The 25,568-nt window shown below is 42.2% G+C and overlaps 1 protein-coding gene across 2 annotated transcripts in view; it reads right to left on the minus strand.

Annotated features, from left to right (window-relative positions):
* Window positions 1–1,725: 1,725 nt before the first annotated feature.
* MCM9 (minichromosome maintenance 9 homologous recombination repair factor) overlaps window positions 1,726–25,568 on the minus strand; it is a 73,950-nt gene continuing 50,107 nt past the window's right edge. Inside the window, exons 8-13 of one of the 2 annotated variants that reach the window (XM_077812995.1) lie at window positions 22,114–22,288; window positions 15,595–15,797; window positions 13,479–13,682; window positions 11,567–11,649; window positions 6,117–6,262; window positions 1,726–3,935 (exon numbers count right to left, since the gene is read on the minus strand). In XM_077812995.1, coding sequence (XP_077669121.1) covers window positions 2,315–3,935; window positions 6,117–6,262; window positions 11,567–11,649; window positions 13,479–13,682; window positions 15,595–15,797; window positions 22,114–22,288 — 2,432 coding nt within the window. In that variant the 3' untranslated portion in view covers window positions 1,726–2,314. The remainder of the gene's footprint in view (window positions 3,936–6,116; window positions 6,263–11,566; window positions 11,650–13,478; window positions 13,683–15,594; window positions 15,798–22,113; window positions 22,289–25,568) is intronic. The other variant, XR_013345621.1, reaches the window with a different exon arrangement.

Genomic DNA, 25,568 nt, shown 5'->3' on the forward strand with positions numbered 1-25,568 from the left:
TTCTTGGGCCTAATGAGACAGGTGGAAGAACTCAATGGAATATTTGGTGATATTGGACTTTTGAAAAGAAATCCAGTACCAATAACCTTAAGAGACAGTGGTGAACCATATACTGTACGTACACCTCACCGGATTCCTATCTCATAAAGTGGAAACTGAGTTAAAGAGAATGGAATGGATTGGCATAATCAAGAAAATCTCTGAGCCAATAGCATGGTGTGTCCCAATGGTATCAGTTATAAAGCAAAATGGAAAATAGCAATCAGTGTAGATTTTAAAAGACTTAATGAAGGAGTTGTGAGAGAAAAATCTATCCTCCCAACACTGAATGACTTCCTCCTGAAAGTGAAAGGATCTACAGTATTCTCTAAGCTAAATGTCTGGAGAGGATTCTGGCAAATTCCTTTAGCCAAAGAAAGTGTTAAACTGACTACATTTAGGGCACCCTTTGGGGGATTTTGCCTTCATTGTGTTTATTCAAGAAATTTGTACCTCTGTTATCACCAGCTGCCTGACTAGTTGAGGGCGCTAGATGTGTAAAAACTTTACTTCTCCCTTTGACCAAGGAATTTTGCTGTTTAATTATTCCCTTGTAGGTCTAACAGTTCTGCAAATCTCACAGGGCATGAAAGGGTGTGAGAACTATGAGCATAGTGTGAGAACAAGCATTTCTATATGTGCTGTCCCACTGAGAGAATGTCATCTGTCTCAGTGGTTTTCAAACTGCAGGTTGCAACCCAGTACTGGATCGCGGAATGTAAGGCACTGGGTCGCAGCGGCTCTGGTCAGCACTGCTGACCAGGCCATTAAAAGTCCTGTTGGCAGTGCTGCCTGGCTAAGGCAGGCTAGTCCCTACCTATTCTGACAATGCCCTGCACCCTGGAAGCAGCCAGTAGCAGGTCCGTCTCCTAGGTGGGGAGGCCAGGGGCTCCACGCACTGGCCCCTGCCCTGAGTATTGGCTCTGCACTCCGGCCAATGGGAGCTGGGGTGGGGGGGTGCCTGCGGGCAAGAGCCGCACGGAGCCGCTTGCGTGCTTCCATCTAGGAGCCAGACCTGCTGCTGGCTGCTTCCGGGGCACAGTGCGGTCCACAGTGCCAGGACAGGCAGGCAACCTGCCTTAGCACCCCCGCTGCGCCGCTGACTGGGAGCCGCCCGAGGTAAGCCCATGCCCCAACGCTGTGCCCCAATCCCCTGCCCCAGTCCTGAACCCCCCCCAAACCCAGAGCCCTTCCTGCACCCCAAACCCCTCATCCCTGACCCCATCCCAGAGCCTGCATCCCCAGCCCTGAGCCCCCACCAAACCCGGAGCCCCATCCTACACACCAAACTCCTCATCCCCAGTCCAAGCCCAGAACCTGCATCCCCAGCCCAGAGCCCCATCCCACACCCCAAACCACTGATCCCCAGCTGCGTTGGGTCGCGGACTTCAAGAATTTTCTTCAACTTGGTCGCGAGAAAAAAAGTTTGAAAACCACTGATCTATTTTCAGGGGGATTTTCTAGAAGAGAGGTGTAATTCTGAGGTAAAGATAGACATTGGTGACACCAAAATGCATACAGAACCCCAGTACTCAGCACAAGCCATCACTGTGTCATGGACAGATGCATACTGCAAGATCTTATTAACAAGTGCCTGGACCAGTGAACTACGGTTTAAAAAAATAAAATAAAAAAAGCAGGCATCCCCCACACATCAGAAGGACAATGGACCACAGTAACCACAGACAGAGCAAAATTCCCTTTATATTGATAACACAGGAACACATATCACAACATCATAGTATATCACAATATCACTAAATGCATCAAGGGAGAAGGCATGTAAAGGAGGAACAAAATATAACTACATGGTTAGCTTTTGCTTCGCCCTGTTGCTAACACTGTCCTCAAAAGATTGGAATAAATGGTACATGGGACACAAGATCAGTTAGAATGGTGTGTGGTTTATGAGATGAATTAAGAAAAAAAAATGTCAATTAACCCTGCTTCTTTTGCAGGTACCACTATACTCTGAATATGATTACAAATCACTTGAGTTTTCAAGTTATATCAGGTCAACTGAAACAGTCAACAGATATTATAAACAGTCTTGTAAACAATTAGAGAGGTAAAGGTAGCATTTGACCTGTGGTGTATGTCAAATCCTCAGCTGCTGTAAATTGACATAGCTCCAATAATTTAAAAGAAATATTTTGATTTATGCCAGCTGAGGTGCTGTCTGAAAGCTTTGGAAATAATTAATATGGGTGATATTGTTTTCCAGTAATATATTGATAATGACAGTTAGATTGGGGCTGGGGAAAGGTAGTATGGTTTATGACCTTGGGTTTTTCCTAATTTCTTCATCCCAATCAAAATCGAATGTGGCATCATCTAAATCTGTTATTGAGAAGAGAGATTTTCCTGTGACCACATTTTTATTGCTGGCATTTCCCAGTCCAAAACACTTTCTTTTGCTGCTGGTGCTCTCAGCATGGGTCTTCAGAGGTAGTCCCTGGCTTTCCTTGCTGTTGCTGGTAACGTTAAGTGACGGTGGATTTTCCGATTTTGATTCAGGAGGTGACATGAAGGAAAACCTGGCTAGTTTTGCTAATGTGCTGGAACACACCTTCTTTGTGCTCAGGCCACCAGACATTTCCTCTGCTTTCCTGCTCTTCTCAGCAGTTGGTGTTAACACAGCATGGTGTGTAATATCTGCGATTTGTTTGGTCTCTGAGTGTCCAGTTGTAGCTTCTTTGATTTCTCTTTGTAAGGTTTCATTTTGCTGCTGCTCCTTTCTTTTATTATCAAGGGGTCTCTTCTCCAAACTATTGTTTCCTAAACTCGTTAGTTTTTTCTGGTGTTTCGCAGGGGAATAACATTCTTCCTCTGGCTCTTGCCCTTCTGCTACAGTTCTCAAAACCCTGTGAGGCTTAAAAACAGCCTCTGATTGTGAGGGAGGCAATTCTGCATTGCTCATATTTTCAGAAGAATGAACAAATTTTGTCCTCTGTCTGAATGAAAATTTGGCCAGTTTAGCCACTGGAGGTCCTTCAGTCTCAGTGATTTCCAGCTCATGGGAACCTGTTGCCATTGCTTCCTTCACAATTTGGTCTTTATTTCTTTTTCTCATAGAAGTTACCAGCTTCTCAGCTACTACTGGCACATTATTCCTACTCTTTCCTATCGCACAAACATTATTCATATCGCCTGAAGGAACTCCTGGGTCAGCTGCTGACTGGAAAGACAATGGAGAAGAAAGGGTGTCTACTTTGGGGTCTTGTGTACTTGCACAAAAATTGTGAGCTCTCTCTGTGCGCAATCTCTGCCACTTCTTAGAGACCTGTTGTGTCACCATGGAATCAGGCACACTAGCACTTACCGAGGCTGGATCTTTAATATTAGCCTCAGAATAAAGATTTTTATGTCCTTTTGTCCTTTTCTCATCAATATCAGAAACTACATCCTGTCTAAAAGTAGCATTGAGGTCCACACTTGCCAGCGACTGTCCCATCCCAGTTTCCCTGCTTTGTCTTGAATCGCTTTTTTCTTTAGAACAGGATTCATCATTCAGTGTTTTCAAAGCCAAATTATCTAGAGGTCTCTTGCGGATTAGGGACTGCTGAACACTTTCTTCAGCATCCATGTTGCCATCTACCATGCTGTCAAACCAGGTCAAGCTGCCATCATCGCTGCTTTCATTGTGTTTACTCAGGTAATTTGTATCTCTGTTTTTACCAGCTGCCTGGCTAGTTGAGCGCGCTAGATGTGTATCAGCTTTACTTCTCCCTTTGACCAAAGAATTTTGCTGTTTGCAGTTATTCCCTTGTTGGTCTGACAGTTCTGTCTGGGACATTTGCTCTGACTGCCCAAAGGTATCATCATTTAAGGATCCAAGAGTAGTATTTTTGCTTGTCACTCCAGGCTGCAGCTGGCATAAATTTTCATTCTGTGATCTGTCGGATGAGGAAGAAAAAATATGTTTACAGGTAAGTAGGTTAATTTTTCAGTTTTCTTCCTTTTTCTCCTTAGTTGCTCCTATTATATAAATATATTTATATATTATATAAAAATAAGAGTAGAGAGGCTGCAAATGAATCCAGCAGCATAACAGAATCACTATGTCCCATATAGAACACCGGCCGTAGTACAGCAATGTCTGATCTCCTTTTGCTCTTGCAGCAGATTCCTGCATTAAAGTAGCAGAATCTGGCTGCCTTATTCATGGTAAGGAGTGCCTTTCTCCATGAGGAGAACTATTTATGGAGTAAGGCATTACTTAGCACAAGTAAGGGTGGCAGAATTTGGTCCATACTTATTAAATACTAGCATGTACAGACATATTTGGTTCACTCTTGCAAATTGCCTGTGTACTTTGTTCAAACAAAAAGTGGATTTTAGTATGAAAATGTATATTATTCCATTTGACAATATAATTTATATTTAGTATTATTTACTTAAGTCCTTTTTTCTGCATGTGCATATTCTCTTTCTGGGTTATTCACAATGTGACACACACAGTTAGAGTTAGGCAAAAAGGTTACTGTTTTAAAGAGTAGATACATAACATACCCTGATCATTACCCTGCATCAAGATATACCAACAAGTTCTAGAAGTTAACCAGAGTTATGGTTTTTTATTTCAATTTTTTAAAAACGGGTTTACAGAATCACAAATGCCTGTAGTGCTTATGAGTGATGCACCCTGCAGTGACACTTCCTAGAACTATGATCTCATCAGATCTCATGCTAAGCAGGGTCAAACCTTAGAAGAGAGACAGGTAAGGAAAATTTAGATGCTGCATGAAGAAGTGGTTGTTGGTGATTCAGTAAATGATTCACTTCCCTCAGAGTGACTATGGAACCAACATGTTAAGAAGCTCTATAGTGCTCGAGGTGAAGTTTTCTGGATGCTCTGTGAAACCAGGTTCTCACCATTTGTGGTGGTTGTTTTCATTTCCATAGCTCTTTTCGAAACAACAGAAGTGTTCTGGCCAAATATCAGTCTAATGTATTCCGCCTAAACGCACCCATTTTAACTGGAGATACTATTTTTCCTCACTTCATGTCCTAAATCAGTATTTTTATGCACTAATAAACAACAGCCATGTTCCATCTCAGAAGTGACTGCATTTCAGTGGTGGGTAAAATAATTCCTATGTACCACATATGGCTTGTGTATCCTTTGAGACAGAAGATGCTATATAAATGTAAGGCATTTATTAATTATTATGTGGTTTCTCCAAGGTAGAAAGGATCTTAAAAAAAAAAAAGCAGCAAAAATGATGTGAACTTTTTTTTACTTTAAAACTTGCTTTGGTCTCTTGGAGCTAGCTCACTTTCATCTTCATTTCAGTTGCTTTTATTGCTCTGTATGCTTATTTGGAATGTGACTTACGCTGTGTTATAAAACAGAACTGAAAATTTTTCAAGGGAAATTCATATTTTCACAGCTGCTTTTATTCCTTTAAACAATATTCTTTTATCTTTCTTTAATAAAAACAAGTATGTGTTTCTTATGGAGCTTGCTGTCAGTTCAGGAGACAAAAGTTATTTTTCTTTAGATTATTATTGCCTCAGCCTCAATAAATTAAAAGGAGTTTTCTATTGTTAAAACAAATAGACTCTCCGAAGATGATACCAATGAGCTAAAAGCTGATGACCATCCAGTGAGAATCAAGAAAAATATATCACCCAAAAAAATAACTTTGATCCAGACTTATCACCTGTTATCACAAAGAAAGGGATCCTAACCAGCCAAACATAAAATAACCTTTTAAAAAAAAATAAAGCAAAGCTTTCTGTACTTTAACAAACAGGAATCAAAAGGTTAATAAAATTAATCATTCAGCCACAATGAGCAACTTTCTGACCTTACTGGAATTAGATTAAATTTATCTGGATGTATGTTGAGAAATCATTAAATTGTTATTTAACCCTCCATAAATTCAATAATCCCAGAATGAAAAATGATATTGTAATGATCTCAGTATGCTATTTTAAAAATCCCCTGCTTTTTCAACTCCACTGAAGGTCGCTTTCCTAAGTCAAATTCTATTTTTTGAATCTCTTAGTACAGTTATTGTCAGCAATCCTTTTACTCTATTGGATTCTTTTGTTAATCTTCCTATTATCACCTGTCAAGTCTTTTGAATTCTTCATGCAGAAGATTCTGCAGCTCCAGTCGCTCCAGGATGAGTTCACATTGCATTCGATACTGCTCCGTTGGGTTTTCTGGAAATGAGGTATGCAGTGCATTGATGCCTCCGAGAAGTGCACCTCCCTGTGCCACCAAAAGAATGGAAACATCTTGGTTACTCAGCATCAGATTTTAACACCAAAGACAGTTTTATCTACAACCTGCCATTGGCTATTTTAGCACTTGATGTGGCAAATACTCAGTAACTTTACTCACACAAGTAATTCCATAGAAGTCAACGGGACAACTCACATGGGTAAAGTTATGTACATGCATAAGTGTTTGCAAGGTCAGACTCTTTGTTTATTATTATTATTATTATTAGTTGGATTTACACAAAAAATACAGGAGTGCTGCCCATCCAGCTGCCACATGCATGGCCAGTCCAAATGTTCAACACTTCTGATCAGCATTTAGCTCTTTGTTTGATACACATATAGGCAGAACAAGAAGCAGAGCACCAGAGGTTCTCAACCACTCAAAGGAGTTAGCAGTGCTCCCAACAACTGGAGAACAGTGATGTGCATGTGAGGGTTGAGGAGCTGGGAAAGGAGACTGAAAATGAGAAGTACAAGGGTCAAATCGAAAGCAAGGGAGAGGAGAAGGAGATGGATGAGGAGAGGAAATCATGGAATGAAAGATGGAGGTAAGAAGGACAGAGAGCAAACTCTGGAGTAAATCAAGGCTGAGAGTAAAATATGGGACGGAAAGAGGGACAGGCAAGACAACAGGAGGACACAGAGCAAGGGAATGGAATGAATCAAGAAGGAGAGATAAGAGGAGGCAGACAGACGATAGGGAATAGGGGGAAAATAAAGGTGGAATAAAGGGTAAAGACAACGAAATAAAAAGAGGTAAGAACAAGAGAGGCCAACCAGCCAGTCAGCTGCTCAAGAGGACCAGCAGAAATACATGACTACTGAGCTAAACACCATGACCCTTGGTTATGCACTGGGTGGGGTAGGATATTGTAGGAGTTACAAATGCAAGGCTTGATTTGTCTTTGCAAAGCTGAAAGGTGGCAGCTGCCAGCCCCTCTAGAATTATTCAAACACCTGTTTGTTTCCATCACCCTCCCACACTCTAAAAATTGACAGTTAGAGAGAAAATAAGAAAGCTTTTTGAGAGAAACTATGGGTCTCTCACCAAATTCAATGGACAAAAGTGAAGAAAATAAAGGAAATCCCAACAAAACAGGTTGAAAAAGTAAGTAGCAAATGCTGTTGTTAACCAAGGGAAAAAAAAAAAGAGGGAAGCAGAGAACAAGATACTAAGGAACTATGAACTACTGTAATTATAAGCAACCCTAATCGTTTCTAGTGATTAGCACACAGAGAAAGATGTTCAGATACTATGGTGTTGTGGGCCATCTAAGTCCTCAGAGAGACAGAGTGAGAGATTTCAACCATCTCAGGTACTGAATGAATACAGTTTTTCTTGTTTGTTTTAAAAAAAATCTTTTAATAAAAATAAATGACCTCCCTTCACGAAAAAGCTGTTACAAGGGAAAATTCGCACGTCACAAGTGGTTGAAAACACATGGCCCCCATAGTGGTCTTGAGATGCGCAGGTATTCGGCATGTTGGGGTAATTATGAAGAGCATACCAGCTAATGTCAAGCCCAATCCTGCAATCCTTCAGGCAAACTACCACGGACACCCACTAGACAGGTGCTAATTATGCATTTCAGAACCCCCTCAGTCAGTCGCCGTGTAGGGCTATGCATAAATAAAAGAGTAATATACAATTATGAAACAAACAACTTTACTTTCTTTCTGCACTCTGAGTGGATGAACATTTGAGTGTAATGTGTGTATTAATTTAAGTCTGTTATTTCATCAAATTGAAAAAAAAAGGCGGTAATTAAAGATGGTCTTGTATATACAAGAGTGTGTGCAGGATTTTTAACAGTACTGATTTAAAACCAGTATCCTGTCAAATTCTAATCTGGTAATTATATCCTGTCTCCCTAACTTCCCACTGCAGTTTTATTTGAAAATGTTATTTTACATCACTTCTTAACTTACCCTTTGTGTAATGTTGCTGCATGATGCTAAAAAGCTAGCCTGTTCCAACCCTCTAGTGGCTGCATTTCAGCAGAGACTGTAGTAATCTTTCTGCGCTGTATAGGGTCAGAATCTGTAGTTCTTGAAGAAGCAAAATTCCATTTGAAGCGATTGTGGGACACATTTTCAAAGGCACAAGTGCCAATTACTCACCTAACTCACATTAAAAGTCAGTGGCAGGTCATAGATGCCCAACTGCCATTTGTGCCTTTGGATATCTACCTCTCTGAGCTTTGTCTGAGAAAAAGCAGCAGGGTCATGGCCATAGTCTATAAAATGGGATCAGTTCTGGGTCTGGTTCTGTTCAATACCTTCATCAATGATTTAGATCATTACATAGAGAGGACACTTATAAAGTTTGTGGATGATACCAAGCTGGGAGAGGTTGCAAGTGCTTTGGAGGATACGAATAAAATTCAAAATGATCTGGACAAACTGGAGAAATGGTCTGAAGAAAATAGGATGAAATTCAATAAGGATAAATGCAAAGTAGTCCATTTAGGAAGGAACAATCAGTTGTACACATACAAAACAGGAAACAAGTGCCTAGGAAGGAGTACACCAGAAAAAGGTCTAAGGGTCATAGTGGATCACAAGCTAAATATGAGTCAACAGTGTAACACTGTTGCAAAAAAAGCAAACATCATTCTGGGATGTATTAGCAGGAGTGTTGTAAGCAAGACATAAAAAGTTATTCTAATCCGTGCTAATTAGGCCTTAACTGGAGTACTGTGTCCTGTTCTGTATGCCACATTTCAGGAAAGATGTGGACAAATTGGAGAAAGTCCAGAGAAGAGCAACAAAAATGATTAAAGGTCTAGCAAACATGACTTATGAGGGAAGGCTGAAAAAACTGGGTTTGTTTAGTCAGGAGAACACTGAGGGGTGACATGATAGCAGTCTTCAATTACATAAAAAGTTGTTACAAGAAGGAAGGAGAAAAATTGTTCTCCTTAACTACTGAGGATAGGACAAGAAGCAATGGGTTTAAATTGTAGCAAGGGCAGGTTAGGTTGAACATTAGGAAAAACTTCCTAACTTCCTAAGCATTGGAATAAATTGCCTAGAGAGGTTGTGGAATCTCTGTCATTGGAGATTTTTTAAGAGCAGGTTAGATAAACAGCTGTCAGGGATGGTCTAGAGAACACTTAGTCCTGCCTTTAGTGCAGGGAACTGGACTAGAAGACCTCGGGAGGTCCCTTCCAGTCCTATGATTCCATGTAAATGCTTTGAGGTCTTTCTGCTTGAAAGGTGCTACATAAAATGTATCATTTGCATATATGGTTTCTCATAGTCTTGAGATACCAACCTGTACAAGAAAACGGGAAATGTCCTATTAGATCAGATAGAGCCAGCATCACATACTTCAGATGAAGGTGCTAAAAACCCCTCACGGATAATTTGGGGATAACCTACTCATAGGTGATGTTTCTTCCTAGCTTCTGTTAGTGGATAGATTATGCCCTGAACTCTAAGGATTCATATCCCTTCAAATAGCCTATTAGTATAAGCTCTTGGCCTGAATGATATCTTTTGACAATGAGTTCCAGGGGTTAGTTATGCATTGCGTAAAAAATATTTCCTTTTATTGGTTTTAAGTCTGTTGCCTTTCATTTTAACTGAATGTCCCCTTGATTTTGTATTATGAGAAATGACAAATAGGAATGCCCAGTTACATTCTCTATACCATTCATTATTTTGCAATATTTTACTATGTTCCCTTCTCATTCATCTCCTATCTGAAACACTGTGAACTATCATGCACTTTTAGTGAAATAAGCAAGAATTTTGAGAAATAGCAAGAAGGTCCACATCATCTCCTCCCTGCTCGAAAATCAATGTTTCTTTGTCGATATGGGTGGTCAGAAGAGTTGATGATGTACTCTGCAGAGTGGATTACCCCACAATTCAGTGCTATCACCCTTGCTGTTTAATATTTACACAAATGACCAAGCAGAATCCCCTCATGTGCAAAGATTAAATGTATGCTGATGCTCTTTGAATTGCCACTCAATTGGAAAGATTTGAGGATACTGAGCACATTTTAACTGGCTCCCTGAGTGGTGCCTGGAAAGTACGATTGCACATGGTTCCTAAATACCAACTCCAGTAAGACACAAGTGTGCACCTTCCACCTGAAATACCACCAGGTCAAGTGAGACTTCCAGATATTGCAGGATGGTACAATCCTTGAGCACTATGAATATCTGGTGTACCTTGGGTCACATTAGACTGAATACTGACATTCAAAGAGCACATAAAGAAGCTGAAAAAGAAAGTGAATTCCTGGCATTGTATACTCCAGAAACTGGCCAACACAAAATGGGGAGCTATTCCAAAAACACTCCGAGCAATCCGTCTCAGTCTGTGTTACTTGACTGCAGAATACTGTACATCAGTATGGTCTTGCTTGGGCCATGCACACAAAACTGATATTGAACTCAGTCAATCCTGTAGGATCATCACAGGCACTTTGAAACCAACTCCCATGGTGTCACTATACTGCCTCACATGAATTGCATGAATATTTGTAAGATGGGATGTCTTCAGTAAAAAGGAGAAACAAAAACAGGTGCATGTGTCAAGACATCCACTGTTCGGACACATTCCACCACACAAGAGACTGAAGTCCAAAAAGAGCTTCGCCCCTGAAAATCCCTTACCCCAAAATACCACCATGGAAGGCTACAGAGTAACAACATGGCAGGAAATGCTGATGCTCTGGGAGAACCTGGTTCCTATAGAACAACTCCCCCAGGGACTGACTTCAAACAAAAACAATGATGTACTCCAAATTGGGGTGGCAAAGATGGTGACAATATGACAAAATGGAATGCTGCACATATGAATATGGAGAGTCTAGGCAAATACTTGAATCCTGCCGGATGCAGTGCTACCTGTCAATACCTTGTTCTCCCAAAGAACTATTTGATATAAGCGACACCACCACGTCTTGGCTACAATTTTGGAGTGACAAACCATGATGATGACGACTAAATGTTCTGGGCCTGCTTCTCATTTATGCTCAGTCCCTTTACACTGCTCTGGCACCTGTTAATCTTTCTAAAACTTTTTCAAAACTCAAATCTTTTTTTGGTTCTCACATATAATAGCTAATGTCTAACTGAAAAAAATACAAGTGGCATTCATCCATCCATCTATGATAACCCAGTTTCTCAACTCAATTATATTTCAATGTCTGAATATTAAAATGGATCGTTCTCCAAGGAGATGGAGAGTGTTATACACAGTAGTCTCCTTAAATGGATCGAATCATATAGAATGGGATTGTAGTAGCGTCATTTCCGATAAGAAAGCTTACCTGCATCGACGACTCCATCACTGAGACCACTGTTACAGCATCTTCCAAAGTTACAGTGTCCCTAAACATCAATCGAGCATGGGCTAGCAAAAATAAATGAGCATTAAAAAAGGAAAAAAGTTGAAAAGCATTTGTTTGTATTAGCAACCAGAGGCTAACAAATTCAGGCCTGATTCTGAAAACATTTATGCATGTGTTTAACTTTAAGCATAAAAATAGTCCCATTGACTTCACTGTCATAAGTGTCTGCAGAATTGGGAAAACTTAACTCCCCTAATTAGAAATGAGGTGTGTCTTCTGGATTTGAGATTCAATGACAGTTTGAAGGAATTGGAAGAAAGAAAAGCAAAAGGCTACATTTAAATAACTGTAAGGTGTTCAGATACCATGATGATAAATGTGGTATAAAATAATATTTATCTATCCAAATGTATTGATAGCAACACAAACTAATAAAAAGAAGGAAATTTAAAATTAAAGCTAACCTTTCATTCTGGGTGACAAAAGACATGATTTAAGCAATAGTCTGCACTTTGCATTTCCTTTCTTTTGTTGGTCTGTGTCACAGCCTTTACGTTATTTAAACATGCATTTTCCATATTTTTTTCTCCTGCTTTGCTTCCCATAACCACCATTACCCCAAATAGAATTAATTTTATGAATGGATATAATGCAAATAATTCACCATACTGAGCCATTGTGGTTGGTTGTGTAATTATGCTGTTGGACAGTCATTTTTAAGCAAGAAAAATGGTACTTTTTCATAACACTTTGAAAATATAAAGTGCTAGTTAACGCCCCAATATTGCAAATGCATACTTATGTAAAAGACTTTATAACATAAATAGCATGAAAGTATCTGCAGGATAAAGGCTTTAAATGATAGGAAGGTTTACAAAACAATCTTCCCCCTTGGCCCCCGCCCCTTCCCCCCACACACAAAGAAATTCAAATAGGAACAACTGACTAATAAGAGAGACATCTTTGACAAAATAAAACATCACTCTGGGCTGAAATTTGTTATACAAAGTTACTGTATGTTCTTTTAAAATTCATTTTCAAAAACTGTTAAGCCATTTTAAAGGATAAAAGAACACTACCCTAGATATTTAACACTTCCTTTATTTTTTGTTCTTAAAACTCAAAGTTTTGATTTTAAAATGAAATTTTGTAGCACGTTAGTACACAATGTGGACTGCATTCTTGGTATTTAAAATGAAATATTTATTTTTAGTAACGTTATGGGATAATAAGGGCCAAATCCTTACACCTTTCTTATGCCTTCCTCAGGCAATAATCCCTCTGGCTTCAGATTGAGCAGGAGTGGGGTGTGATTGAAATGTGCAAGATTGGACCCAAAATTAAAGAAATAAGCCCTGAGCCAGGCGTTAAGTAAAAACCATGTGATTTATGTAATCCTTTACTTTTTTAGAGTGCTGTGCAAATATTAACTAATTAATTAATCCACATTTCTTGCTTAAAAATCTCTGCCCAGAAATATATTTACACAATTAGCTACAATGGACGTATGCAGCTTTATTAGATTTATAAAGGAGCCAGTCATTGTGGGCTCATTGGGCTAACTGACATCATGAGCCGGGTGTTTGCAGTATTGGGTCCTTTGGATGTAATTAATCATTGCTCATTTCCCTCTGACTTAACTTCTTACACTGATTTACATTTTTTTGGGAGGGAATATAATATATTAAAATTCAAACTAGTTTTGTATATCTAAAAACCCCACAAAACCTACAGATTCACTAATGCTAAAACTCCAGGTGGTTCATCCCTCCCTAGTTTAGCTGTAAGGTCACTACTTAACCTATGAACTATAATTGCACTTCTAACATGTCCATTTTTTTAAAAAAAAGTTAATTGTTAGGCAGAAAAACAAAAACTGCCACGGGCTCACCTTCTGCTAAGCGTATCAAACTCTCTAATAAGCGAATGGTAGTTCGGGCAGCATTTCTGCAATCACTCTGCCGCTGCATCTGGTAATAACGGACAAGAATCAGGTTGCTCTCATCAGACAATTTTGGCTGTAGATTCTTTATAAGACAAAAGTAGGTCTTCATCTTTTCCATGCTCCAGAGGTTTTCTGATTTGCTTGGGCATCCTGCATAACAAGTGCTCAGTCAGTAACTTCAAAACAATGACAGAGATAAAATGCTTTCCTAAAAATTCCTGTTAAATAGGTGAATGAACGTACAATGAGGTTTTATTACATTTTGGGCAGAAAGGGACTAACATTCTCTTAGCTCATCTATGATTTGGCCAAATTCCAGAGTGGGTTATTACATTCTATCCGTTGGGATTCTCTCCAAGACCTTTCCACTCAGCTTATCCAGAACACCTTGTCCAGCGTGTCACTCATGTTCTATTTCCTAGCTCCTAACATCTAAACTTCTTTAATTGAATCGATTTGGACATCATAGGGTTCATGTAGGAACCAACTGCTTTGCAGATTGTGTAAGGACTTATTGCTGATGTCCTCACCTTAATGACATTTCAAGCTTATCAGTTCAAGGTGTTCGCACTTACCTAGCCCCAAAACATCGTCTCCAGTCCACAACCTGTCACATCATTGTTTACAATTTAACCTTGCACTCAGATCAAGCTACATGCAAGTTTACACATGCCCAGCATGATTCTATGCCTACACTACCTACCTAATTTCCCCATTGTTTAAACTGCTCATGCTCTGCTGCAAGTTCTTGCCCTGAAGTGTTTTGTAACATTGCTGTGTTTCACCCCAGGCTCCAACATCCAATCCTGCTCCTAGTAAAGTCAACAGCAAAGCTCCCATCAATTTAAATGGGAGCAAGATCAGGCTCACTGTTTATCAGCTTGTTCAGTCTGCAAAACACCCAGGTATCTTTGAGATGAAAAGTACCACATAAATATATGATTATCTCCTCTCGCTGTCTTACATATTTTATAGGGCCAATCATTATGTGCCAGATGTGGCACAGGTGTGCACTGGAGGAGAGACTGCAAGAAGATTTTCCTCATCTTTTTATTTATTTATTATTAGTTTAGCACCTCAGAGCTCCAGGCATGGACCTGGACCTCATTGAGCAAGGATGCTGTACAAACACAGAACACAAAGACAGTCTTTCCCTCAAAGAGCTGACAGTCTTAAGTGTAGGACAAGAGACACAAGTAATGGTACAGACACATGGGGAGTACAAGGAATCAAGAGACAATATTGTCTAACTAGACAAGACAGGGTAGAGGAAGAGGGGCAACAAACAAGCCCAGTGAACAATATGAGGGCAGCAAATGTCATGTTGGTTCCACTTTTACTTTGTAGGGTATGTTACTTAGTAGGGGATCAGCTAAATGGAAAGGGAAGGGAAGGGAAGGGGGTGTGGAGGACACAGTAGAAGGGGCAGGCATGGAGTGAGGCTGATTGAAAGTTGTCACCATCTGACAGGTGTTTAGTAATCTAGGTCAGGGGTTCTCAACCTCTTGCTTTCTGAGGCCCCTGCAACATGCTATAAAAAAACTCTACGGCCCGCCTGTGCCACAACAACTCTTCTTCTGCATATAAAATTCAGCACTGGCGTTAGGGGACAGCAAGCAGGGCAATTGCCTGGAGCCCCACGCACCCTGCAAAACTAAGTTGCCCAGGCTTCAGCTTAAGCCCCAGATGGCAGGGCTCAGGGTCCCAGGCTTCAGCCCCACATGACAGGGCTTCGGCTTTCCGCCTTGGGCCCCAGCAAGTCTAACACTGACCCTGCTTGGCGGACCCCCTGAAACCTGCTCGCGGCCCCGCAGGAGGCTCTGGACCCCTGGTTGAGAACCATTGATCTAGGTGACAGGGATTGGTGGTCTCTGTCCGATTCCTAATGGACAGGCAACCACATCACAACTGGCACCGTGCATGAAATCAAGGATCAAATGAAAAGCAACTCAACTACCCTTTCAGTCACTAAACTGGTCACCCCAAAACTGGGCTGTAGAACATTTGGGAAAGGTCAGTGCGGAGGAGAAGCTTTAGATACATTCGAAGAGTCTATTCTTACCTTTGTTTTCCAATATGAAAGAAGAAATTATGCGATCCCAGTCTTCATTTCTCGTATCTAGCAATACTAAGACCAGGTCAAATCTGCTCAACAGCGGACTGCCAAGGGCTATGTTCACAGAGATTGATTCATTAGGGTCATACTGGCCTTTTGGATTTGTTGCTGCCAATATAGTGGTTCTTGTGTTCAGCTTGCACACTAAGCTAAAGACAAAGATGATGTACATCACTATTCCGTGTCATTGGATATAGAAAATAATTTTTGAGTAAAATAAAATAATCATATTTTATGTTTGCATAGCACCATTCATAGAATCATAGAATCGTTGATTTGACACAATTTGTTCTTGACAAATCCATGCTGACTGTTACTTATCTTATTATCTTCTAGGCGTCTGCAAATTGATTGCTTAATCAGGCTTTTCAGGTGTTGAAGTTAAGCTGACTGGTCTGTAATTCCCTGGGTTGTCCTTATTCCCCTTTTTATAGATTGGTACTGTATTTGCCCTTTTCCAGTTCTCTGGAATCTCACCCATCTTCTATGACTTTTCAAAGATAATCGCTAATAGCTCAGATATTTCAATTCAGGGTTAAAAAAAAGAAATATATATATACTGTTCCTATGGCTAAGCATTTTACATATGTTTTTACAGTGAAAAAGGTATTTTCTCCTTGAATCATGTTGTCTTGGCTCCTGTGTTTTTAGTTGCAGTGGGACACTTTTGTCCCAGTAGTCATAGCACAATCCTTCATTAAGGCAACAGAAGAGTTATTCTAAATTTGGTTTATCACCAACCTATTTCCAGTCAGCTCCAGGCTAGCTGCTACCTCATGTCCAGAACCTGAATGTAGGTTAGCGCCAATAATCTTAGCTTTCTGATTTACAGTACACACCACAAGGAAAGAGCATTGGTTCCCAGCCAGTACAAAGAGAGATTAAATGAACAAAGCAACATTTACTTCTCTGTGTAATATTATAATTATTTAAAAATACCAGAGTAAATACAGTCCTTTGTAAAGCAAGTGACTGAAGCTTTGTGTGCTGAGAGCAAAACTGTGTTCTAAGTTCCCATCTACAAACCAAAATCAGCTATATCAGTTAAAACATGGACCCAGTTAAAACATGGATCTATTTAATAGCATAGATTGAACCAAACCATAGCAAGTCCAAGCCATTAGCATGGTTCAAGTACATGGGGAGTTCCCATCCACACTGCTGGAATAGGTCATCAGGACAAGAGGACTTGTAATGGCACACTTTCAGCCTTGCATATTCGTTGTAGGCAACACCTTCATGAGCGGATACTTGGGACACTGGGGATATTGTGTCCTGCTTTATTCGAATTGCTCATATGAAAAAGGTAAATATGGAGAAAAAGTTGAAAACAGATTCAGTATTAGGTCATTGGATTACGTTAAATACCATTCTGAAGAGTTTCAGAGTAACAGCCGTGTTAGTCTGTATTCGCAAAAAGAAAAGGAGTACTTGTGGCACCTTAGAGACTAACCAATTTATTTGAGCATGAGCTTTCGTGAGCTACAGCTCACTTCATCAGATGCATACTGTGGAAACTGCAGAAGACATTATATACACAGAGACCATGAAACAATACCTCCTCCCACCCCACTGTCCTGCTGGTAATAGCTTATCTAAAGTGATCATCAAGGTGGGCCATTTCCAGCACAAATCCAGGTTTTCTCACCCTCCACCCTCCCCCCACACACAAACTCACTCTCCTGCTGGTAATAGCCCATCCAAAGTGACCACTCTCTTTAAAATGTGTATGATAATCAAGGTGGGCCATTTCCAGCACAAATCCAGGTTTTCTCACCCCCCCACCCCCCTCCAAAAACCACACACACAAACTCACTCTCCTGCTGGTAATAGCTCATCCAAAGCAACCACTCTCCCTACAATGTGCATGATAATCAAGGTGGGCCATTTCCAGCATAAATCCAAGTTTAACCAGAACGTTGGGGGGTGGGGGGGGGGGTAGAAAAAAACAAGGGGAAATAGGCTACCTTGCATAATGACTTAGCCACTCCCAGTCTCTATTTAAGCCGAAATTAATAGTATCCAATTTGCAAATGAATTCCAAATTCAGCAGTTTCTCGCTGGAGTCTGGATTTGAATTTTTTTTGTTGTAAGATAGTGACCTTCATGTCTGTGATTGCGTGACCAGAGAGATTGAAGTGTTCTCCGACTGGTTTATGAATGTTATAATTCTTGATATCTGATTTGTGTCCATTTATTCTTTTACGTAGAGATTGTCCAGTTTGACCAATGTACATGGCAGAGGGGCATTGCTGGCACATATCACATTGGTGGATGTGCAGGTGAACGAGCCTCTGATAGTGTGGCTGATGTTATTAGGCCCTTTGATTGTGTCCCCTGAATAGATATGTGGGCACAGTTGGCAATGGGCTTTGTTGCAAGGATAGGTTCCTGGATTAGTGGTTCTGTTGTGTGGTATGTGGTTGTTGGTGAGTATTTGCTTCAGGTTGGGGAGCTGTCTGTAGGCAAGGACTGGCCTGTCTCCCAAGATTTGTGAGAGTGTTGGGTCATCCTTTAGGATAGGTTGTAGATCCTTAATAATGCGTTGGAGGGGTTTTAGTTGGGGGCTGTCGGTGAGGGCTAGTGGCGTTCTATTATTTTCTTTGTTAGGCCTGTCCTGTAGTAGGTGACTTCTGGGAACTCTTCTGGCTCTATCAATCTGTTTCTTCACTTCCGCAGGTGGGTATTGTAGTTGTAAGAATGCTTGATAGAGATCTTGTAGGCGTTTGTCTCTGTCTGAGGGGTTGGAGCAAATGCGGTTGTATCGCAGAGCTTGGCTGTAAACGATGGATCGTGTGGTGTGGTCAGGGTGAAAGCTGGAGGCATGTAGGTAGGAATAGCGGTCAGTAGGTTTCCGGTATAGGGTGGTGTTTATGTGACCATTGTTTATTAGCACTGTAGTGTCCAGGAAGTGGATCTCTTGTGTGGACTGGACCAGGCTGAGGTTGATGGTGGGATGGAGTGTAATTGTTTAGATTGATTGGGCACCCCTCTCCCCAAAAAGCAATAGTGGTGAGCCAGGTTTCCCCTCCGCTCCAGCCCTCCCACAGTTTGGAGCAGAGGGCTGCAGGAGAGGGAGCCCCAGCACACCTTAACTATTAGACGCTGGTGACTTCTACTGGCTTGCTCAAAAAGGAGCAGCCATTGTACCTGGTTGGAGTCGCTCATATTGAATTAAATATGGAAATGAGCCACTCTGTACCCTTGGTTTATGTATTTTGAAAGTTAATTTCACTCTATTCTACTCCGCTCCTAAGTTTTAATGTTCATTATGCTACAGATATTTGCACTGACAACAAACACACAGTTACCTGTGAGAAGTTGTTAGAGGGGACTCTGGAGGTTTTGGCAGCTTGGCAGAAGACCCCAGAAGGCATGGAACATAGTTTGGGATTGTGAGATAAGGGTAGTTAGCTATATGTTTGTGCAGTGAAGTGGTTAACAGTGTTGAAATTTAAGTTCATTGAGTTTCAGAGGGCTAGTTTAAGCAAATGGGGCTGTCTGTTCTTGATTTACAGGTGTTTTTTTGGGGGGGTGGGGTGGGGGGGAGCTTAGAACAATCTCTACCCACTAACCCCCCTTTTTGTCCTGTGACTACAGTGGTGTTAATGGCCACTTTACCTTGAATGGTCCCTTAGAACAAGTGCTAATTACCTATGCTAAACTATCTGTTTAATCTTGTATTTAGCTGTGACGCTCTCAGGACCTTTCCCAGAACTGCTCTGTGTAGCTCAAAAGCTTGTCTCTCCCACCAACAGAAGTTGGTCCAATCAGGGCTGGCTCTACCGTTTTTGCCGCCCCAAGCAGTGAAAAAACCTGCCGCTGCAGATGGCAAAAGGGAGAAGCTGCTGCCGATTTACCGCTGCGGCCGGTGGGACGGAGAAGCCGCCGCCGCATTGCCGCCGCGGCGGAAACACTGCCGCCTCTTTCTAACTGCCGCCCCAAGCACCTGCTTGGAACGCTGGTGCCTGGAGCCGGCCTTGGGTCCAATAGAAGATGCTATCTCACCCAGCTTATCTCACAGATATTTTTCAGTCTGTTTCCAGGCTTAGACAGAAATTAATCATTTTATACTTGATTCACATTTGGAAGGCAACAGTCTGGGCTAGAAACCTAAGGATCTATTCTCTGCTATGTTTGTTACGTTCGCTGTGGGCAGTTGTGTCTGTGTAAGGTTAATGTAAAGTGGGACTTGCCCCTAGTGAACTGTGTCCGCACAACACTTCTGAGGTGATTTTCCCCGTATGCACAGTAGGCAGTTGCAGTTATGCTGAAAAGAACTGTGAGCTGAGCTGTAAACTCCAACATGGGCAAAGGTTAAACCAAAAGGGAGGTGGTTAGCAGAAATCCACAATCAGGACCAAGGCAATATTGTTAGGGATTCAGTAACTCAGAGCAAGTTAGCGCACCAGATGGTGAAGTAGGTTTGTTGGCTTGCTTTTGTAAGTTGAATGAGATCAGTGGCTTACTTGGCAAATTTCTTGTAGCCTTTGTGAAAGAAGCAAGTCTTGAGGAGGGATTTAAATGAGGAAAGGCCATTCAGCATACGGCAATGTGGGAAAAAAACCCTGGGATGGTTGTGGAAGGAACGGATGAATGGGGTCTCAAAGCTGTTGTCGTTGGCTGAGGATGTGGGGCGCAGGAAAAACTAAAAAGAGACAGGGGCAAATAAGGAGGGAAGGACAGAGCATAAAGTGCCTTGTGTGTGTGGCGGGGGGAAGAGCAAATAGCTTGAATTTGATGTGTGTGGAAAAGGGAGAGTCAGTGGAGATACTCAAAATAGGGAGTCAGTTTGAAAGGCCAAGAAGATGTGGATATCAGGATACCAAAGAGGAGGAGATTACAGCAATCAGCACAGGAGACGATTTGGGCCTGGACAAGAGTTGTGTGTGACTGGACAGGAAGAAAAAGTTTGATTTCAGATATAGGTTATGCAGGAAAAAACCAGCAAGATACTGGACACAGTCTAGATGTAAAGGGAAAGGGAGGAATTGAAGACTCCCAGGTTCCAAGCATCAGTGACAGGGGGAATGGTGGTACATTCATCAGTAACAGAGAATGGGAGGAAAGTTTTGGATGAAAGACAGGAGACCATATTATCGGTGCAGGGGCTCTGTGCCTTCATAAACCAGACCATTTGCATGTAAGTACCTAAATGTAGGGTTTAGGAACCTAATTTTAGGTACCCAGGTTTGGGGTTTTTTTTGTTTTGTTTTTTTGCGCATAGTCTGCTGGCACCAGAGTCTACAAAGGAGATCAGTTGGTGCAGTCACCTCAGGTAGCAAGGTCACTTAATTGCAAGGTCATTCTTCAAATTTACCTCCTGCAGCACCCTGCAGTCCTCAGATTTTGAGATAAATGCACTCTTTCAGTATGTCTGCATGTCCTGTCAAACAATGGCATTCCTACATAGCTAAGAACTTACTGCCTCATAAACCAGTTAATGGATTTTAGTTATGTAAATAACTCATTTATGAGTGGGCTCTTTAAGAAGACCTACCTCCTTAACATCAAGTTCTGGCAAGCTAGGATAATAGCAGGACCAGAGGAGGCAGGGACAAAGGTGGCTTAAAACCAGCTTTGTATCCCCCCCCAGGTTGAGGACAGCTATGGGCCAATTCAGTCCCTGGTGTAATTAAGAGCAGCCTCAAGACTGCTCTAACTTACACAGGCAGTCACAACACCCTTGAAGCCTTTCTGCTAGACCAAGATCACTGGCATGCAAACTGCCCTGGGCCCACCTCCTTCCACCCTTGACACATCTGAACTGCAGAGAGGGTGGGATAGAACTGGCTATGCTGGCTCTGTGCCAGCCAGAGATTCTGCTACCTTAGGGAAATCTCCAGCTGTTCTATTAGGGAGGCTGTCTGTCTCCTTTGTGGACAGACTGAGGATTTGGCCAGTAGCTTCACTTGCCACAGAATTAAAAAATCCAAGTTTTCAGAAGCAGCATATACTATTTCCCCTTCACAGGTTAGTGGCCAGTAGTCTCTTTCATTAGATGGGCCACCATATAAAAGCGAGCAGCCTAGGAATTGCTCCCTCTTCTTTTGCTGCTTGACTAATTATTTGCTATTCATGGAGGGAAAAGAAAAATGTGTTTTCAGTCCTGGCTTCTGAACTGCAACTCGCATTTTAAAAATTGCTTCACTCCCCACAGTACCCCGCCCTCCAAAACACTCCTCTTGAAGTGCCCTGTCTATATGCAATGGCCAGATTTTCCAAAGATGATGCAGGGGATCCATAAGTATTTTATTTATATGCATTCACTGGTCCATTGCACCCTCCTTTGACATTCTGACTCATAGTCTAAGAGTATCTTTTAACACAACAATGTATAGTACAGTATGGGAAATATTTAAATTGGTCAGGGGGCAAATCTAGATCTAACATTCATTTTAATATTTTGGAATTCAGGGGAAAGATATTTTGTTATTTCATCACATGTATTTAAATGCCACTTACCCTGCCTTAGCTACACTGATGGTTTGTTGCTCCATTGCTTCATGTATGCTGGTTCTGTCATGTTCCTTGATGCTATTAAACTCATCAATACAACAAAGACCTCCATCTGCAAGCACGAGTGCTCCAGCTTCCAAATTCCATTCTCCAGAATCCTTCACCGCAGTTACCGTCAAACCTGAAGAATATTTATTTCAATTCAATCTTTTTCAAAACTGTGTGCATGCATTTGAGTGAAAGGGAGGGATTAAATATACCAGCTAGTGCCAGGAAGAGAGAATGCAGGCAATGTGCAAGCTTCAACGCATAGCTCTGCTAAAGCACCTCAATTCAGACCTACTGGTATGACATCCCATCTATTAGAGCCCAGGTAATGGTCTGTGGAGCAAAATCTGTCAACCATGCCAAATTTTGAGGTGATGGTTTTATGATATGAACAAATTTACAAAAGGAACTAGGATGAGAGGACTAGCAAACTCAATGATATTAGCAAAGTTATACCAGGAATATGTCTGACCCACTATCCACACTTAAAGCATCTATAAGCATCAAAAGGCCATGCAACAAACTCTGCAAAATAAAAATATTTTAACATATCTTTTAACAGAGACCCACTCCTTAGTTCACGAAACAGAAGTGATGGACTAAACTTTGAACTTGTTCTGACAGAGTTTCCCTTTGATTTTTGGGTTCATTAGAACATAAAATTTAAAGTGAAACCTGAGAGTGGAAATGCATGGGAACTAAAACCAAAGAAAAAGTTCCCCAAAGCATCTCAAATGGAAACTGATGATTGTGACACTGCTGGAATTAAGCCTCACAGCTCTGAGTGCATGAAGAGTTTGAACTGCTGCCTGACCTGTTTCTTGTTTACATATCAAGACTATTCAATTTTCACTTTCTCCAGTGAGTCAGTTTTTTTTCTCGCATATAGTAGTTAGTTCTGAAGAGGAGTTAACCTTAGGACAATGGTACTAGTAGGTATTTATGTAACATGAGGGGATTTGGGGTTGCAGCTCCAACTACTAGGATGGCCAACCATGCTTAAACATCTGCAACTCCCCTTCTCCTGATCTCTCTTCTATCTGTTACCTCTTCTGTCTAGTTCCCCTTGTTCTCCCTCTCCAGCTCTTTTTTCTCCACTCCATCACTGCTTGAATCACAAACGGTCCTATAACCCACACTCCATAACTCCTAAAGATATTATGGAGTGCTAGGGACACATCCAGTCCAAAGATCCTCCTGCTAGGACTGCAATGGGCCCAAGGACCTTAATGGAGCACTGGAACCAGAAATCACAACCTTCTGGCGGGTATACAGTTCTTGTCAGTGCAGTTCTGTACTCCCAATAGTCAGTGAAGAGTCAATGAAAATAGAAATTTCTTACTGACATATTGCATGTTTTTTAGGGAAACTCACTATGATGAACCGTCCTCCCTAGTTCCCTTGGGTTTTAATTCACCGTACTAACTGCAGGACAACGTAGGCAGTACATCACCTTGCTGGTTTAAATAGCAGAATTACAAAAAACAAAATAAATTCTAGCACTGTGATAGATAGGTATAGAACAGGGATGGGCCACATCTGGCCCTCAGCTCCTGCTGGGGAGCAAGGTCAGGGTTTTGCCCCGCTCCAGCCAGGGAGCGGGGTTGAGGGCTTGCCCCGCTCCGCGCAGCTCCCAGAAAGCCGCCGACATGACCCTCTCTGGATGCTACATAGTACGTGGAGGTGTGGCCAGGCGGTTCTGCAGGTGCCGCCCCCAAAGCTCCCATTGGTCGGGAACCTCGGCCAGTGGAAGGGGCAGCGTGCAGAGCCGCCTGGCCATGCCTCGGAGCCAGAGGGGGGACATGTTTCTGGGAGCTGCTTGTGGTAATCGCTGCCCGGAGTCTGCACTCCTGAGCCGCCCCTGCACCCAATCCCCTGCCATAGCCCTGACCCCTCTCCCACCCTCCAAATGCCTTGATCCCAGCCCAGAGCCCTCTCTTGTACCCCACGCCCCTCATCTCCAGCCCCACCCCAGAGCCCGCACCTCCAGCCAGAGCCCTCACCTTCCCCCATGCCCCAACAGCCTGCCCCATCCCTGATCCCCCTCCCGCCCCATGAACCCACTGGTCCAAGCATGGAGCACCCTCCTGCACCCCAAATCCCTCATCCCCAGCCCCACTCCAGAGCCCTCATCCCCCACCCCAACCCAGAGCCCCCTCTTGCACCATGAACTCCTCATTTCTGGCCCCACCCCAGAGCCTGCACCCCCAGCCAGAGCCCTCATCCCCTCCCGCACCCTAACTCCAATTCTGTGAGCATTCATGGCCTACCATACAACTTCCATACCCTCATGTAGCCCTCAGGCCAAAAAGTTTGCCCACCCCTGCCATAGAAAGTACTAGTAAACACTGATCACCTATTCAGGATAGTATAATTTCTTTGTAAATACAGACCAAGATTGCTCCCTGCACTGGAAAAATGTACAGGAGGGAGCCATCTGAGAGGAAAACTCACTGTGACCTCAGGGATCTGCTGAAGACCAAGGGCTTCCACACAGAATCTCTGTGCCCCAGCACTGCCCTCTACAGCTCTGCTGTGGCTCCTTCTCAGCATAGCTCAGGCTTTCCAGGCAGGCAGTAGCCCCCAAAACACTGTCTTACATAGACATTCTAGTACACTCAAAGGCTCAATTCAGAAATTAATACAGCCTGAGCCTGTATTTACTTGTGGGTAGGTTCCCCATAGAGTTGGGAGAGACAAAGCATTTCACCCAAGCCCTGCCCATCTTGTCCCCTCCCCAGCCACAGATCCCTGACCCTGCCAGTTGCTCTCTTCAGAGGCTGGAGATAAGGAGCCTGGTGCCACAGATCTGGGTCACTGCCCCATTCTCCATGGGCAAAGAGTAAGATCTTCATGCAGAAGGCCCCTTCCCCATGGACCTTGATGGAATGTACAAGCCCATTGTACCTCACTTCCTGATTTATGATTTCACCTTAAAACATTTTGATTTTTTTTCTACACATCTAAGTTTGCCATGGTGGTGAGTTGTAGGGAATGAAGGTTGCTTCTGACAGAACATGCTCATGCAATAGCTTTCCTAAAGCTGAGATTTCTTTAGGTACTTAAATGAGGATCAATACTGTTTAAACACTGAGGCTCCAAACCCACAGTGAGCTCTGTGCAGGCTGCCCCCTATGCCCACGGTGGAGCTCATTGTGGGATCAGGGCCTATAATAATTATTCTTCCACATCCTGATAATCTAGCATCCCTTTTACTGAAAAGCCATTTATGGAAAGCATGCCCTCAAACATAACATAAGCTTGAGCCCACAGCCCTTCTTCACCTATTCACTCGTCAAGTTAACAGTGCCCTTGACTTCAATGGCTTTAATTGTATGAGTTCTGGTCTACAGTGGGAATTTACTTTGGTATAGCTACATCTCTCTGGGGTGTGAAAAATCCACACCGCGGAG

Source organism: Eretmochelys imbricata, chromosome 3 (genome assembly GCF_965152235.1).
Source record: "Eretmochelys imbricata isolate rEreImb1 chromosome 3, rEreImb1.hap1, whole genome shotgun sequence".
In the NCBI taxonomy this organism is placed as follows: Eukaryota; Metazoa; Chordata; order Testudines; family Cheloniidae; genus Eretmochelys; species Eretmochelys imbricata.